Below are 17,743 nucleotides of genomic sequence, written 5' to 3'. Positions count from 1 at the left end.
TGACAATCCATCCCAGCATTCTTGGCTGGAGAATTCCATGGATGGAGGAGCCTGCCCTGCTGCAGTCTATGGGTCACAAAGAGTCGGACCCAACTGAGCACACACGTGCACACACAATGTAAAAGCAAGGGAGAGGAGAGGCAATCTCTTCACCAAGTCATAGAAGCACCAAAGCTTGGAAAATAAGTAACTAGAGCTTTCTCAGGATTTTTTGGAATAGCACAAATATGTCACTTCCTAAGGAAGCCTTACAGCCAGGAGACCTATATGAGACAAATACACCAGCAAGACAGAGCTGTTGTCAGGACTGGGACCACAGTCAAGCATCTGGATTCCTTGCCCAGGGACCTGATCACTGTCCATGGCCCCTGTCCCCTTTGGAGCTCTGTGGTTAATTGACATCGCTTTAGCTTGCATTTCTAAGAGCAGCATTGTTAGAACAAGGTCAGTGATGTGCATGCTAAGTAGCTTCAGTCATGTTTGACTCTTTGCAACCCTGTGGACTGTAGTCCGCCAGGCTCCTCTGTCCATGGGCTTTTCCAGGCAAAAAATACTGGAGTGGGTTGCCATGCCCTCCTCTAGGGGATCTTCCTGACCCAGGAATCAAACCCAGATCTCTTACATCTAGTCTCCTGCACTGGCAGGCAGATTCTTTGTACCACTAGCGCCACCTGGAAAGCTCCAAGGTAAATATTTTGGGCTTTTCTCTGGAACGCTTCCTAAGCTGAGTACACTGATACAGAAAGATTCAGCACAAAATTTTTAAATGGACAGATTCCACAGCCTCCTCTCACAAAATCAGTAATGAGCCTCTGGTATCACCATCTAGAATGGAAGTGTTGATGGCCACAAGTAGGTAATAGGCTACCGGGCAGTCACTGTGCTGTCCCACTCAATACAAATGTGACATCCAGTGCTGAGGTTTTCTTGGGGAGCTGATGATCATTTTTGTAGCTGCTGCTTCTGCCACTGCACATCATTGCACTTCAAGGGAGGAAAACAATACATCCTATGCCCAATTTCTGCTGTTGTGTTGGAAACAGAATTTCCTCCAATTCCCTCCAAACAATTTGAAGAACATACTTAAAGAAGAACAAAGCATATGCAATTTGACAACTGTTTAAAAATTTTTATCATTAAGTAGCATTTTTTTTGTTTTGATTTCCCTCTGATATCCACTTCCCAAGGTCTGAGTTTCTTGAATTTCTATACATGATTAATGCCTACACTCCAGCTTGTGATCCTTAAAGATCCTAAATGTAGCAGATCAAGCCTGAATTTACCCAGTTCAGACCTCAAGCTAAAGCACAGCCTTTGGAGAGGGATATTAAAGATCCCAGTAGCATTTTTTTAACTTGAAAGTAGAATGTCTGCCTTTGGTTTTGTTTTTATACCCAAGGTCACACACACATACTTACATGCATACACACATTTATGTTTAAAATTTATGATACCTGTATTGGGATGGGTTACTTGATCCCAGATAGCTAACTTTATAGGAGAAGGAAATGGCAACCCACTTCAGTGTCTTGCCTAGAGAATTCCGTGGACAGAGGAGCCTGGTGGGCTGCTGTCCATAGGGTTGCGCAGAGTCAGACACGACTGAAGCAACTTAGCATGCATACATGCGTTGGAGAAGGGAAATGGCAACCCACTCCATTATTCTTGCCTAGAGAATCCCAGGGACAGAGGAGCCCAGTGGGCTGCCATCTGTGGGGTTGCGCAGAGTCAGACGTGACTGAAGTGACTTAGCAGCAGCAGCAGCAGCTAACTTTATTGAAAGTTCTTTTTTAACATTTATTTGTCTTCATATTATATATATATATATTCATATTCCTTTTGCTGTATCTGTATTGGTTTATTTAATGCCTCAGGACTAAAGTCTTTCTCAAAAGTAACAACTAGCAAATTCACCTGTTGTGCTTCTATTATGCAGTTCATTTTGTTGAAATAGGTAAGACTCTCTAAGGTCAGAGATTTTGACTCCTGAAGATGTTAAGTAGATACAACACATAGCAGGTACACTTTCTGAAAATGTGTTCTAAAGTAGCTTGTGTTGTGTGTTCAGTCATGTCCAACTCTCTGCAACGCCATGGACTGTAGCCTGCCAGGCTCCTCTGTCCATGAAATTATCCAGGCAAGCAAAAACCATCACAATAGTGTAAAGTAATTATCCTCCAATTAAAATGAATTAATTTAGTAAATAAATTTTTTTAAAAAGGAATACTGGAATGGGTTGCCGTTTTCTACTCCACTAAATTAGCATATGATAAGTTAAATAGAATTTCATGAAATATTCCAACATAATGGATAATTTATAGAAGTCCTTCTTGTTTATTATTGTGTTTCAGCTTCCCAAAAGATTCATGATAAAGTCAGGAGGTAGAGGGTAGATATTATCCCCAGATGCTAATAAGGTAGAGGTTACTAACAATTTTCAGAACCTACTGTTTTACTTTTCTCTTATACTTTATTTACTTATTTATTGGTAAATCTACACTGACATATCATAGTTTCCCAAAGTCCATAGTTTAGCATAGGGTTCTCACTCTTGGTGATGTACATACACTCCATGGGTTTTGGCAAATATATAATGACATTACCCATTGTTATGTCACCATGCAGGGTATTTTCACTATCTAAACATCTTCCATGCTCTGCCTGTTCATCTATACTTCTTTCCTTTGGCAACCGCTGGTCTTTTTACCACCTTTATAGTTTTGTCTTTTCCAGAATTTCAGATAGTGGGAATCATACATTATATAACCATTTCAGATTGCCTTCTTTCACTTAATAATACTCATTTAAGGTTTCTCCTGGAGAAGGCAATGGCACCCCACTCCAGTACTCTTGCCTGGAAAATCCCATAGACAGAGGAGCCTGGGAGGCTGCAGTCCATGGGGTCGCTAAGGGTTGGACACGACTAAGCGACTTCACTTTCAATTTTCACTTTCCACTTTCCTGTATTGGAGAAGGAAATGGCAACCCACTCCAGTGTTCTTGTCTGAAGAATCCCAGGGACGGGGGAGCATGGTGGGCTGCCGTTTATGGGGTCGCACAGAGTCGGACACGACTGAAGCGACTTAGCAGCAGCAACGTTTCTCCATGTCTTTTCATGGCTTGATAGCTCATTTCTTTTCTGTGTGAATATTATTCCATTATCGGGATGGACCACAGTTTATCAGTTCACCTTCTGAAGGACATCTTGGTTGCATCCAAGTTTTGGGAATTATGAATAAAGCTACCATAAACATCCCTATGTGGGGTTTTGTGTGAACAAAAAGTTTTCAGCTCCTTTAGATAAATACCAAGGAGTACAATTTCTGAATTGAGAACCCACTCTACTTCAAGCCTTTTCCATGTTGCCAAGTGATTTATTCATGTTAGCAACTCTGATTGGTAGACACTTTTATGCCATTGCACAGATGAGGACACCAAAGTCCTCAGATTCTTCCCAAATTACTTAGCAGAAGTGGTAGAGTCTAGATTTGAACCTGGATGAAGCTACTGTGTTCTGTGCTGGTGCTCGTACGCTGTGCTGCTGCCCAGGATCTCAGGATGAGCACGTTTCGGTGCTGAAGTCAGAAATCCAAGTTTAAAATATTTCTCACACATTAAAACACAATGAAAAAGTTATTAACAAGCAGAAACTAACTTCAAAGCTAAATCATGCCTGCAAACTTACAAGGGTATTAAAGAAAGGAAATTAAGTTAATTTGCTTTTTTAAAGAATAATAAATGTCGATGGCTATCTTAACATTATTTGTCTTTGAAAGACTAGTCCAGTAGTTTCCTTAGATATGAATTTCAAGTTGTAACATCTTCCCCTGTCACCTAATTTTCATGCTATCTGAAAGGTTCATACCGTTGTTCAGGGCTGTCATTTCTGCTCCTAAAATGATTTGATATGCAAGATTTAATCTTTTTATTTCTGGATTATTGTCCTTCAGTAATAATTTGTTTCTATACCCAATTTGGACCTTCTGTGTTCTTTCCCAAATGGATACTTAAGACAGATTTTGAAAAAAGATTTAATAAAAAGCTTCTGTTAATCTTAATGTAAGAAATCTGTGTTATATCGTCAGTGGCTTCCAGAATGAAAGTTTGCATGGCACACTCCAGGATGGAGTAGCCTGTCAAGAAAGAAATTCTTTGGAATTGAAAGTGTATCTGACTCCAGAAAGAGGTCATTTGAGTCTCTTCTCTCTATGAGTTCTCTCTGAACTTTGGTTTACAGGAAAGCGAACTTCTGCCAGGCTCCAGCTGTGATAGTGCTCTGTATATTTAAATGCTCCATAAACTCTTCCAACAGGTCTTTCCAGCCTGGCAGCTACATGTAGGTTTTCATGCAAAAAGAATGCCTCATGATTTAAAACTCTTGCTTAGAATAGAAATTTCCTTTAAAATATCAATGTTTATAACTACTATCTTTGTACTAATCTTTGTCCTAATAGCATACTGAATCTACAGAGTCCATTCTTTATAGAAAAAATTTCAAGATAAACAATCAAATTCATTTATCTGATGTCATAACACCATGCATATGTGCTAAGTCACTTGAGCCGTGCCCAGCTCTGTGCAACCCCATGGACTGCAGCCTGCCACGCTCCTCTGTCCATGGGATTCTCTAGGCAAGAATACTGGAGTGGGCTGTCATGCCCTCCTCCCGAGGATCTTTCCAATCCAGGGATCAAACCCATGTCTGCCACATTGGCAGGCAGGTTCTTTACCACTAATGCCACCTGGGAAGCCCATCATAACACCAGTGGTTTTTAATCCTGACTCCATATGAAAGTCATCAAAGAATTCTTAACACTGATGCCTTTGCCCTAACCTCAAGATTTTCTGGCCATCCAATATAGCAAGGGGGCCTGAACTGAAGCTGATACCTCTTTAAAGATCTCCAAGTGATGATACAGTGAGAATCACTGTACAGGCCAGGTCCTTAGGACTTTTACCTAGTACCCGAAATGTTCAGATTGACTATAGAGACAATTAAAAAAAAAAAAAACAGTATGAGACAATGCATGATCAGTTATCCACTTGTACTTTAGGTGTGACAGATATGGACATTCTGGCAAGAGAAAAATTAATAGCAAAAATGGAAAAAGTTGGATTAGATTGTTGATTATATTCTGTTTAAACGAGAAAGGTTGCCTTGCGGGGGGTGGTGAATAAATGTGTGGTCTGAGCCTTTTGTCCTGCTGAGTTCTAGGAATGTTATACTGTGCTTCTCAGCTATCACTCAGAGCATGTAAACAGTCTCCTGTTATAAATCTCCTATAAATATAAATGTAAAACAAGATTCTTATATAAATCTCCTCGAAGAGGTGGGATTATGGCAGACACCAAAATGAATGAGCTGGACAACAGAGAACAGTTTGGCAATAGCTCCTAAGTCCTGGGCCTGGAAGACCTTTGCAGGGAAATAAAGAGGGTGGATTTCACCTTAAACTAGGAGCAAACATATGCAAGATGTCCCCAGGAGTCTGTGAAGGCAGCTTCCAAAAGAGAAACAAGGAAGTCTATTATCACCTTTTAGTAACACAGCTGAAAGCCTTGTAGTAAGTAGCTAGATAAATTGGACTTTCAGTCAGCTCACATTAAGGCCCTTCCAGAATGGCATTTGATTTATTTGATAGTGTGTCTGGCCTCCCACAGAAATGTCAGAAGTAGGACAGAGTAATTAGATTAACACAGAGGACATTTATTTGGTGTCACATCGTATGGTCCCAATATTAGCTCTTTATCTATACAAGATGGCCAGATGTTAAATACCAGGGACTAAATAAGTAATCTTAATTACTTATTAACTGAAGAATATAATAGAATTGAGGAAAAGCTTTCTTCTAGTATTTTTAACCAGAGATTAAAAGTATGAGAATCAAAGAAATTCTACTCAAATAAATCTAATATTTTGTAGACATAAGTAGTAGTACACAGTTTAACCTGCTTCAAAATTTGATACTATCTCAAGGTCAGAAGATTTCCTTAAAGTCAAGAATAAAGGAATTCACATGCTGTACTGTTTTCCCATGAAAAACAAATATTCTATTTTATTCCTGCATGGTGGGATGAATAAGCAGACTACACATCAAAGCAATGGTGCCCCAAAGCGTGCTGGGTCAAGACACCTGTTCTGTATTTGATATTGAGGAAGATTTGGACAATGATGAAGGAGGAAAAGAGACAGCTCCAAAGAGGGTTCCTTGGCACTTTCAAAAGTGACTTTAGTGTGACCACGGGGCCCCGCATCCTAGAACCTTGAGGCAATCAACCATGAGAGCAGGTAGAGGAAACTCACTCAGCTTCATTTTTCCATAGAGAATCCAGAATATTAATTTAGCCAACAGTTTCAACTATTCAGCTTATCAAGAAGAGCTGACAAAAAACAAGAGATTGTCTTATTTAATACATTTCTTGTTTCCTACTTCTTTCTTTTAAAGCGACCAGTGAGAATATTCACAGGTAGACTGAAGGAGATGGAGGAGGGAGAGAATGATGACAACGCCCCTGACTGACCATCTTCTACATAATTGAAAATTAATTAAGTGCATCATATTGAAATAGAAAAATATTCAGTTAGGAGCCAGGAGACTTAGATTCTAATTGGGTTCTTTTAGTCAATAGCAGTTAAAACAATAATTATAATTACAAATGATTGAGCTTATATTATGTCAGGCTGTGTACTATACACTGTACATAAACTGGTATTTCAGTACATTTAGTATTTCAGTACTAAAGTCAATGTTGTTACATCCATTCAACAGATGTGGAGAGTAAGGCTTAAACTTGCTTGAGGTTTCACAATAGAAAACAAGAGCTCAGTTTTCTTGTCTGAGAAGAGAGGAGATTTGGTGGAAGGGCTGTTTTTTCATTTAAAGACATGCTTACTTATCGTGTACTTATGCCAAGAGTTCTGCGGAGTTCCATAGCTGTGATTGAACAAGCTAGCCATGGCCCTGTCTGCAGAGCGCCCTCTACTGGGCTGAAACGTCTTCAGGGACCTCCCAACTCTGTAATCAGCGTTTCTGCTCTGGATTTCTACCCAGTGGTTGAAGTGCATGCGTATCCACTCGGACTGATCTTTTCTCACATGTCCCTGTGTGTCTGCAGGTGGTGGGCAGGGGAGTGGGAAGCATGTTCTGCAACATGTGGGCCCCATGGAGAAAAGAAGCGAACAGTGCTGTGCATCCAGACCATGGGCTCGGATGAGCAGGCTCTCCCCCCTCAAGACTGCCAGCATCTGCTGAAGCCCAAGACCCTCGTGTCCTGCAACAGAGATATCCTATGTCCATCAGACTGGACAGTGGGCAACTGGAGTGAGGTGAGCCCAGGGGTTAAAAGGGACACCGGCGTTATTCGTGCTTCATCAGCCCTCTCACCCATCCTCCTCATTAACCAATCCAAAGTGACCGGGGTGAGGTGCCCAGTGGCCTGTTTTCTGCATTTCCCACCTCCCAGTATCCTATCTTGCTTGTTTTCCATTCTTACAAGATCTTCCTCTCATCTGGTTAGATATCTACCTGCCTGGAATGACCTGGATCTTAAATACTCAGGCTCACGACAGCTAATTGAAAAAGCTTCAGGATTTTTGCCGGTCCGTTGTTAAACCATTGGGAACAAATCAAGGCTCTCCCACCTACCCCAAAAGCTGGCTTGCCAAACATTTACCGGAACTTATGTTTCAGACTAAAACTAAAGGCGAGTTACTCTAACTGGAATGATAGGCAATGTACTTGCCACTTGGAGAAGCCTCTCAAATCATCCATCTATTCAGACCTGATGAAGGTTTGAGATGTGTACTATTAGTCACATAAATTCAAATAGTGTTGCATTTCCCCACAGTTAATCTGATCTGATTCTCCAAGTATGACTAGAAATCCATAGGCTAGGAGATCATGAAATACTTCCAGGCTTTAATTTTCTTTGTGTCACCAGGGGACCTAGAACTGTCAGGACTTTTGCTACCAGAGTCTGTAGTAGAAGTAGACCTCTGCTTTCTCCAAGGGTGCTGGAGTCTCCAGGGGCCTTGCTCTACTTCCCTATGTGTATTTCAGTCAGTGACCTAAGGAGTGACTAGAAGGTAAATGACTTTGTAAAACCAACAGGCCAGAATATACTGATGGTTGTTGACTTCTTATGAGCTTCCTTGGGAAGCCACATCATTTCCATAATAATGCTGCTGTTGACCAGAGTATCTTAGAATTCCTCTTAGACTCACCATCAGAGAAATGGAAAATATTTGATTCAGGAGAAAGCCACAGGAAGTTGATTAGAATTAAGCCTGGTGGATAAAGGAGTAATCTGATCCATTTGGATAAGACCTTTGTGTTTAAAGTGATCCTTGATTATAAGTAATGCTATTGCTTTTCATAGCTTATAAAGTACTATCTAAAGAAGAATTCAGCTGTGCAGCAAAGTGAATTAGGTATATGTCTACATATATGCACTCTTTTTTAGATTTCCTTCTCATTTAGGTCCCACAGAGCACTGAGTAGAGTTCCCTGTGTTATGCAGTAGGTCCTCATTAGTTATCTATTTTATGCATAGTAGTGTATATGTCAATCCCAGTCTCCTGATTCAGCCCACCCCACTTCCCCCTTGGTAATCATAAGTGTGTTTTCTTCATTTGTGACTGTTTCTGCTTTGCAAATAAATTCATCTGTATCATTTTTGTAGATCCACATACAAGCAATACCACATGATATCTGTTTCTCTCTTTCTGACTTACTTCACTCTGCATGACAATCTCCAGGTCAATCCACAGCTCTGCAGATGGCATAATTTCATTCCTTTTTAAGGCTGAGTAATATTCCATTGTATATATGTGCCATCTCTTCTTTAGCTGTTCCTCTGTTGATGGACATCTAGGTTGCTTTCATGTCCCCGCTAGTGTAAATAGTGCTGCAGTGAACACCGGGAGGCATGCACCCTTTTGAATTCTGGTTTTCCCTGGATATATGCCTAAGAATGGAATTGCTGGGTTGTATGGTAGTTCTATTTTTAGTTTTTTAAGGAATTTCTATACTGTTCTCCATAGTAGCTGTTTATTTTGTTATTTTTTGTTATTATTTGTTTAAAATTGGTGTTTATCCACCAATTTACATTCCCACTAACACTGTAAAAGGGTTCCCTTTTCTCTACATCTTCTCCAGCATTTATTCTTTATAGATTTTTTGATGGTGGCCATTCTAACCCACGTGAGGTAATACCTCATTGAGGTTTTGGTTCGTATTTCTTAAATAATTAGTGACATTGAGCATCTTTTCATGTGTTTTTTGGCCATCTGTATGTCTTCTTTGGAGAAATATTTATTTAGGTTTTTAGATTGGGGTTTTTTTATATTGAGATGCCTGAGTTGTTTGTATATTTTGGAAATTAATCCCTTGCCAGTTGCTTCATTTGCAAATATTTTCTCCCATTCTGAAGACTGCCTTTTCATTTTGTTTATGGTTTCTTTTGCTATGCAAAAGTTTTTAAGTTTAATTAGATCCCATTTGTTTATTTTTGTTTTTATTTTCATTACTCTAGGAGGTGGCTCAAAAAAGATCTTGCTGTGATTTTTGTCAGAAAGTATTCTGCCTATATTTTTCTCTGAGAGTTTTATAGTATCTGGCCTTACATTTGGGTCTTTAATCCATTTTGAGTTTATTTTTGTGTATGGTATTAGGGAGTGTTCTAATTTCATTATTTCACAGGTAGCTGTCTAGTTTTCCCAGCCCTACTTATTGAAGAGACTGTCTTTTCTCCAGTGTATATTTCTGCCTCCTTTGTCATAGATTAAGTGACCACAGGTGCATGAGTTTATCTCTGGACATTGTGTTCAGTTCCATTGATCTATATTTGTGGTTTTGTGCCAGTACCATACTGTTTTGATGACTGTAGCTTTGTAGTATAGTCTGAAGTCAGGGACCTGAGTTGGGAGGATGCTGTGATGTACCAAACAGACACATTTTCAGAAATAAAGGGCTTATATTCAGCTGTTGGGACAACTCTGAAGGGCTATCCCAGTACCAGAGCTTCTCTTGAGACTGGCTAAACCTATTGTCAGGCCTGCATCATGGCAACATCTCCCCTAGGCTGTATCCTGTTTCCTTCCCCTCTTCTGACAGGAGTTGATTTCCAGAGTACTTCCTAATAAAAGCCATGCTAGCTAAACACCTCAGAGTCTGTCTCCTTGAGAACTTACCCTGCAACACTGAGTTAGACTCAAGGATCTTCTAGCAGTCTCAAGCAACTTAGTTTTTAGGAGACTGTTTCTAATACGACTTCTGCAGGGCAGCCATGATTCCTGATTCCCATAAGATGTGCCTCTTCTAAAATCTTTTCTCAGCCTCACTGCTCTTAGAGACCAGGTTCTGGGCAGCAAAACCAATTCCAGACTCTACCTACTGGTAGAGATGAGGCCCAGAGGATATTGCCTGAGTTAGGTAGGATTAACCCAAGAACTGTTCAGGCTAATTGAGGATGAATTCTCATCATGGATGTTTGAACTGGGAATACAGAGATTTAAGATGAAATTCACTTCTTTGATCCAAGGCAGTGTTTCTCTCTTTTTTTTTCCCCCCAATGGGCTTCCCTGGTGGCTCAGACAGTAAAGAATATGCCTGCAATGCAGAAGACCTGCTATCAGAAAGATCCCCTGGAGAAGGAAATGGCTCCTTAAGTGCCTTTTTAGAGGCTCTTTCCTAATTGTCTTCCTCCATCATGACTTTATTTTCAAGGAGGGAAGTGGTTTGTGTGTCTGTGTGTGTGTTGAGATATAATTCACATACCATAAAATTCACCCATTGAAAGTGAACAAACAAATGACCTTTAGTATATTCACAGAGTTATACAGTCATTACCACAGTAATTTAACAATGTTTTCATCACCTCCTAAATAAACTCTGCATGCATTAATCATCATCCCAGGTCCCTACCTTCATCCCCCAGCCCTAGAAAATCATTAATCCAATTCATATTTCCAGAGATCTGACTTTCTGAACACTTCATATGAAAGAATTATATAATACATAATCATAGGACAGATATACTATGTATTTATTTGTGTACTATGTATATATCTGTGCTTTATACATAAAGAGGGTGAAGTTTTTTTAACTCACTCCACCCCAGAACCAGTCTTCATTGCCCCCACTGAGAATGAATGATCCTATGTGACACTTAGTTTCTACACAGAATTTTCCTGACCAGCTGCAGATATCAAAACTGTTCATTTGACAATATATGATTATTTAAAAAAAAAGAATTCAAAATTTTGTATAAGTAAAGGTACCATCTCTGAAGATAGCTATTTGAAAGCAGAAAACTCTCATTTGAATACAACCATTTTTATAACTGTGTTTCCAAAACTGTTTCATTAGCTCAAAGTCACAATTTAGGTTTATTTCACTTCGGCATGTGTGCATGAAAAGTCACTTAAGTCATGTCCAACTCTGTGACGCTATGGACTGTAGCCTGCCAGGCTCCTCTATCGGTAGGATTCTCCAAGAAAGACTACTGAAGTGGGTCGTCATGCCCTCCTCCAGGGGATCTTCCTGATCCAGGGATTGAACCTGCATCTTTATGTCTCCTGCACCACTTTACCATTTGCACCCCCTGGGAGGCCCTTATTTAGCTTCTAATTCTGTATATAATACTCTCAGTAGCAGCTGGGTGGAAATAAAAAAAGATATAGTTCCTTTATTGTAATAACTACTAATCAAATGGGAGAGCTAGGACTCCCCAAAAAAAGAAAGACAAAGGTGTACATGCAAAGAAAACATCTACAACCTAATATAGGCATGTTGCTGGTATTGCACTGAATCATGTGAACACATCAATAACAGGCCAGGGAATTTCCCTGCTGTTCCTGGGAAGGTATAATCACAGCCTGTGGCTGGCCTGACCTATTAGTCCACTGCCAACCTCGATTGCTGTAAATTACAGTGTTGTCAAAATAAGGCTGAATGGGGTATTGTGACTGGTCCATTAAAACTGTTTACCAAAAGTGTGTTGGCTGCATCCAAAGCAGTTAATAATTCTTGTCATGTAGAATTTACTAATTGCCAGAATCTTCATGCTTTTTCAAGGGACCACAATTACATATTTGGCTGAGGAGGCCTTTTCATTATGTTTCTGTTTCTGGGGAGCAAAACGATGTGCCTCACTGGACAACAGGGACTGAAATGTTGGCGCCAAGTGACAAATGCTGGAGTCTGTTGTTCTGAATAGAGGCCACTGCATAGTATAGTGACAGCAGATGTGGAATCCAGTATCCAGTTCCACCGAGAGGCTGAGCTGCTGCCTTCATTTAGAGATGTTGTCAGGAGAGGTGCTTTTAGTTAAATCAGCATCAGAATATTCATTGAGTGGATCCTCCTTTTTCCCCCCTCTGCTGTCTTGCTAATGTCTGTACACATTAGCCCTCTAATGAGCTTTGCTGGAGCATGAATGTCTTTGACATTCTATACTGGGAAATGTTTTAGGAGATGATACAGGGTTTAAAAAAGAAAGTGAAAGTGAAGTCGCTCAGTCATGTCCCACTCTTTGGGACCCCATGGACTGTAGCCTATCAGGTTCCTCCGTCCATGGGATTCTCCAGGCAGGAATACTGGAGTGGGTTGCCATTTCCTTCTCCAGGAGATCTTCCTGACCCAGGGATTGAACCTGGATCTCCCACATTGTAGGCAGACGCTTAACCATCTACGCCACCAGGGAAGTCCTTAAAAAAGAAGTCAGCCAATAAACTTAGAAATGATAAAATGAAGAAAGGAGCAATTTTTCCTACAATTGCACCCAACTGATTAAGAAAAATATGTACTTACTTTTCAAATAAAGGGCCACAAAATAGGAAAAGAAAAAAAGATGACATAGTGACTCCTGCTACACATAGTATTTATGGTCCAGATTTTGTCCTGAGGTCAACTGTGATGCTTTTAGAAGCCTGTAGAATGGTCTTCCCCGGGATGACCAAGGTAAGAAGAAGAAGAGGCAAATCCATGAGATGCCCTTCCTGTCAAGAGACCACTGAGAGGAGGGTGGGCTTATCTGTGCCAGGCTGGACCACTCCTCCCTGACCCAGGAGATGTCAGGAGAAGGAGGTCTCTCCCTTCCCAGGGAGAGTCAGTGGCTGCCCCCAAAGACAGCTTTCCTGCTCCCTGTGACCAGCCCCTTCCCCTCTAAGTTCATATTCTAGACACCAGACTCCCACCCCCAATCTCAGGAATCAAGAATCTTATTCTGGTTTTGCCCAGCCTACTTTCTGGGCTTGGAGGGTCCAGAAAGGGGGCTCTGTTGTAAACGAAGATAAGTATCAAGGTTTCTGTGGCTCCCACTAGACACCCCACTTCAGTGACATGCCTTTTGAGAGGTGGCCAGTCTAGTGGTGAAGAGCATGCACCTCCCTCTACCAGGTCCAGATCCTGGCTTTGCCACTTATCAGATGTGTGAATTTAATCCCCCTGCGGTTACTTTTATTTTCCTGTGACTTGTTTCCTCCATCTCTGAAATGAGAACTCTAGGGAAGTTTTGAGGGTGAAATGAGCTAATATTCCTAAAATTCTCATAAGAATACCTGGCATATAATAAGCTCTATACCTATAATCATTTTTTAGTAAAGTGAATAGATGGAAATAATAAGAATGTCATCCATCTTTTGTTGGCTGCTATCCACTCTATTTAAATATCTCATTTAATTCTTGAACTCTATGAGTTTGATTTTAGTTCATTAATTCCCATATTTCTCCTAGCAGTTAGACTAATAGATTTCCTGGGATAGTAATTTTCCTAGGTTTTCCAGCCATGGCAAGCTGTAACTGAGCTAGTGTTAAGCCTCTCTCAACCTTTGCTCATTTAGAAAGACAGGATTATCAGCAAGTTTGATGAAAATCCATGTGAGCCCTTCACATAGTGCCTAGCAAATAGTAAAGTGAAAGTGAAAGTCGCTCAGTCGTGTCCGACTCTTTGCGACCCCATGGACTATACAGTCCATGGAATTCTCCAGGCCAGAATACTGTAGTGGGTAGCCTTTCCCTTCTCCAAGGGATCGTCCCAACCCAGGGATAGAAACCAGGTCTCCTGCATTGCAGGAGGATTCTTTACCAGCTGAGCCACCAGGGAAGCACAAGAATACTGGAGCATTCACTAAATGGGAACTTTATTATCAGGCAAGAAAGAAGACAAGGGTCTGTTTTCCATGTTACTCTTACTTTCCAAGCCTTGTCCAGTCAGTGACACCCAAGTTCCCTGACAGAATGGATCTATGGCCCTTGCATTTTCTTTAAAAACAAAACAAAACAATTATTGGAGTATAGCTGATTTACAGTGTTGTGCTAGTGTCTCCTATATGGCAAAGTGAATCAGTTGTGCATATATATATCACAACTCTTTTTAAGATTCTTTTTTCAAATAGGCCATTACAGAGTACTGAGTAGAGTTCTCAGTGCTATAGCAATGCACTCCGGTATTCTTGTCTGGAAAAGCCCATGGACAGAGGAGCTTGGTGGGCTACGATCCATAGGTTGCAGAGTCACACACGATTAAGCACACCCACACACGCGTACACAGCAGTGTTTATATATCAAGCCCAGTCTCTCAATTTACCCCTCTCAACACTTGCCCCTGGCAACCATGTTTGCCTTCTACATCTGTGACTCTATTTCTGTTTTGTAAGTTTATTTGTACCCAGTTTTTAAGATGCCATATATAATATTTGTCTTCCTCTGACTTACTTCACTCAGTATGACAATCTCTGCATCCATCCATGTTGCTGCAAATGGCATTCCCTCATTCTTTTTTATGATATTCCACTGTATCTATGTACCCTAACTTTTTTTCCCATTCCTCTGTTAATGAACATGTCCTGGCTTCCATGTCCTGGCTATTTAGTGCCACAGTGAACACTGGGGTGCATATATCTTTTTGAATTATGGCTTTCTCTGGGTGTATGCCAAGGAATGGGGTTGCTGGGTCATATGGTAGTTCTTATAGCAAAAAAAAAAAATCCAGTTTTTAAAAGTAGGCAGAATATTTAAATAGACATTTCTCCAAAGAAGACATATAGATATGAAAAAATGCTCAACATCACTAATTATTAGAGAAATGCAAATCAAAACTATAATAACGTATCACCTCACACAGGCCAGAATAGCCCCCATCAAAAAGTCTACAAATAATAAATGCTGGAGAGGGTGTGGAGAAAAGGGAATCCTTCCACACTGTAGAGGGGAACATGTGTTGGCCCCTGCATCTTCATCTAACTCCCTCTCTGAGCTCAGAGCCCTTTTATGCAGGGGCACATGGCTTAGTGCCTGCAAGGTTTTCATGGACCCACAAAAGTGTTTAAAATCTGAAAAACAAAACTACTGTGTTGCTCCAATAAAGCAAAGGACACTGCAAAATCAGAAATCAATATTTAATTACATATTAAAAACAAATGATTATCAAGCATTTAGTATGTATATTAAATACCTTTGTAGGTATTAAATACCTTTGTAGGTATTCAGGCTTACCAGGTGGCTCAGTGGTAACAAATCCACCTACCAATCCAGGAGAACCTGGAGACGCAGGTTTGAGCCCTGGGTCAGGAAGATCCCCTAGAGGAGGACATGGCCACCCACTCCAGGATTCTTGCCTGGAAAATCCCATGGACAGAGGAGCCTGATGAGCTACAGCCCACAGGGTCGCAAAGGGTCAAACACGACTGAGCACACAATGGCCTTATTAGCCCCATTTCACTGGTAAAGAAAGAGAAGCATAGAGATATTTAGAAGCGTGTTCAAAGTCACAAAGCCTTTAAGCAACGGAGCCAGGATTTGACTGCTGGCAACAGAGCTTTTACTCTGAACTCTGGCATACAGCTTCTCAAACATCTGCAAAATGTAACAACGTGACAGCTCTCAGTGTTCATAAAAAAATGAATTCTGTTTAGGAAACAATTTGTAGACTGGCTTTTCTCACTTTGCTGGAATTCCAGACTATGTGTAATGATCGCAGAGAAATCAGAGCCACTCATAAATTAAATGAGTGGTCCTCACCAAATGTTTTCAAAAGCAAAAGAATAAAAAGCTTTTCAAATTGTTTTTACAGGAAAAGATTATATGTCACTTGAGACTAGAGATGGTTTTTAATATATTGGATGGGCCTTAGGGTAGAGCCTCAGAAGCAGACATGCTCCGGGTCTGCAGAGATCTTTAATCTACTTTCTTTGTGCCTGACCAAAGCATACAAACAAACAAAAGAATACAATTAATTAGGCCAGCTCCTGAGAATCTATTAAGTGCAAAGCTGTTCACACGGGTTTTGGCTTCCACGTGTGACCAGATAGACTAAATGTTTCATGATTCAAGCTCTCCTGGTTCTTCAAAAAGAAGGCAGTGCAGCAAGTGCCCATAGCTTATCTGTTCCTAAATGAAAACAGGCATGCAAAACTCATGTGAAGAGCCACAGGAGTTACTGGAAACTGCAGGGAGATAGCACAGAAGGTGAGAAGACACGGCTGAGTGAGTTCCTCTCAGTATTCCCCAGTTTCATTCACGGTCCTGGACAGTCATACAAGACTGGACACTGAAGCTTTAGCCTTGACCACCTGCTCTTTTGGCATGTCATCTCTGCAAGTGCCCGCATCTCAGTTCTTCCCAGAGGCCAGCAGCCCATCTTTGCCAGGATTCCCGGAGAACACATGTGAGCACCCTTGTCTGAAACAGCTACTCGAAGAAAACCAGTTGGGGGTCATACTGATTCTCCACAGTGCTGTATATTTGCTTGCTCGAGCTGCCTTGACAAAGGACCACAAACTGGGCACCTTAAACAATAGAAATGTACTGTCTCACCAATTTTGTCATGTTGACTGAAAAAATGCACAGCCTCCAAGTCAAGAGTTATGTTTTATTTGGTGGACAAAAGGGAGGCATTAAGCCTGAGATGCAACCTCTCGGATAGCTCTGAGGGACTGTACCAAAGAGGTAAGGGAGGGGCCAGAGTATAGGGGTTTCTCCGGTGGCGCCTGTGGTAAAGCACCCACCTGCCAACACATGAGATGTAAGAGATGCGGACTCAATCCCTGGGTGGGGAAGATCCCCTGGAGGAGGGCATGGCAACCCATTCCAGTATTCTTGCCTGGAAAATCTCGTGGTGAACTACTGTCCATAGGGTCACAAAGAGCTAGACTGAAGTGACTTAGCATGCATAGTTGACTTACAGTGTTGCACAAAAGGGAAAAGAGTCACAGATGTAGAAAACAAACTTGTGGTCATTAAGGGGGAGAGGCGGGGCAGGGGTAAATTGGAAGCTTGGGATTGACATTGAGGTTTTTGCGGCAAAGACCAGGTAGTTGGAACTCAGCAGGCCCCAGCGAGATATGAACTCACAACCCCTGGTTTACAAGACTAGTTGCTCTAACCCCTGAGCTATAGGGCCTCATATCTAAAGATTATCATTAATTAAAGAAAACCAGATATCTCAAGTTAATGAATTTAGCCCTTTCCTATGTATGAGAAGATGCAAGAGCCTGGGCTCTCTGAAGTCATGCCTCTGATGTACACCTTAGCTATCTGGGTCAGGGCCCTGCTCTTCCCCTTCTTGAGTCCCCTCAGGGCTGGCTGGGTTTGACAACTGCAGCATTCTTTGTTTACTGCCATGACGGGCAGCATGTTTCATTCACAGTAACTGGAAGTCTAGGAGTAAGGTGTCCGCAGAGTTGATCCCTCCTGAGGATTCCCAGGTGGCGCTAGTGGTAAAGAGCCCGCCTGCCAATGCA

At 41.2% G+C, this 17,743-nt stretch overlaps 1 protein-coding gene across 1 annotated transcript in view; it reads left to right on the top strand.

Moving 5' to 3' along the window:
• Positions 1-17,743, top strand: part of ADAMTS12 (ADAM metallopeptidase with thrombospondin type 1 motif 12) — a 387,436-nt gene that overhangs the window by 310,063 nt on the left and 59,630 nt on the right. Inside the window, exon 18 of the mRNA XM_040262292.1 lies at positions 7,117-7,327. Coding sequence (XP_040118226.1) covers positions 7,117-7,327 — 211 coding nt within the window. The remainder of the gene's footprint in view (positions 1-7,116; positions 7,328-17,743) is intronic.

This window comes from Oryx dammah, unplaced genomic scaffold, assembly GCF_014754425.2.
Source record: "Oryx dammah isolate SB20612 unplaced genomic scaffold, SCBI_Odam_1.1 HiC_scaffold_20, whole genome shotgun sequence".
Classification (NCBI taxonomy): Eukaryota; Metazoa; Chordata; class Mammalia; order Artiodactyla; family Bovidae; genus Oryx; species Oryx dammah.
Note: the sequence above shows the minus strand (reverse complement) of the source record. Positions and strands in the feature narration are given on the sequence as shown.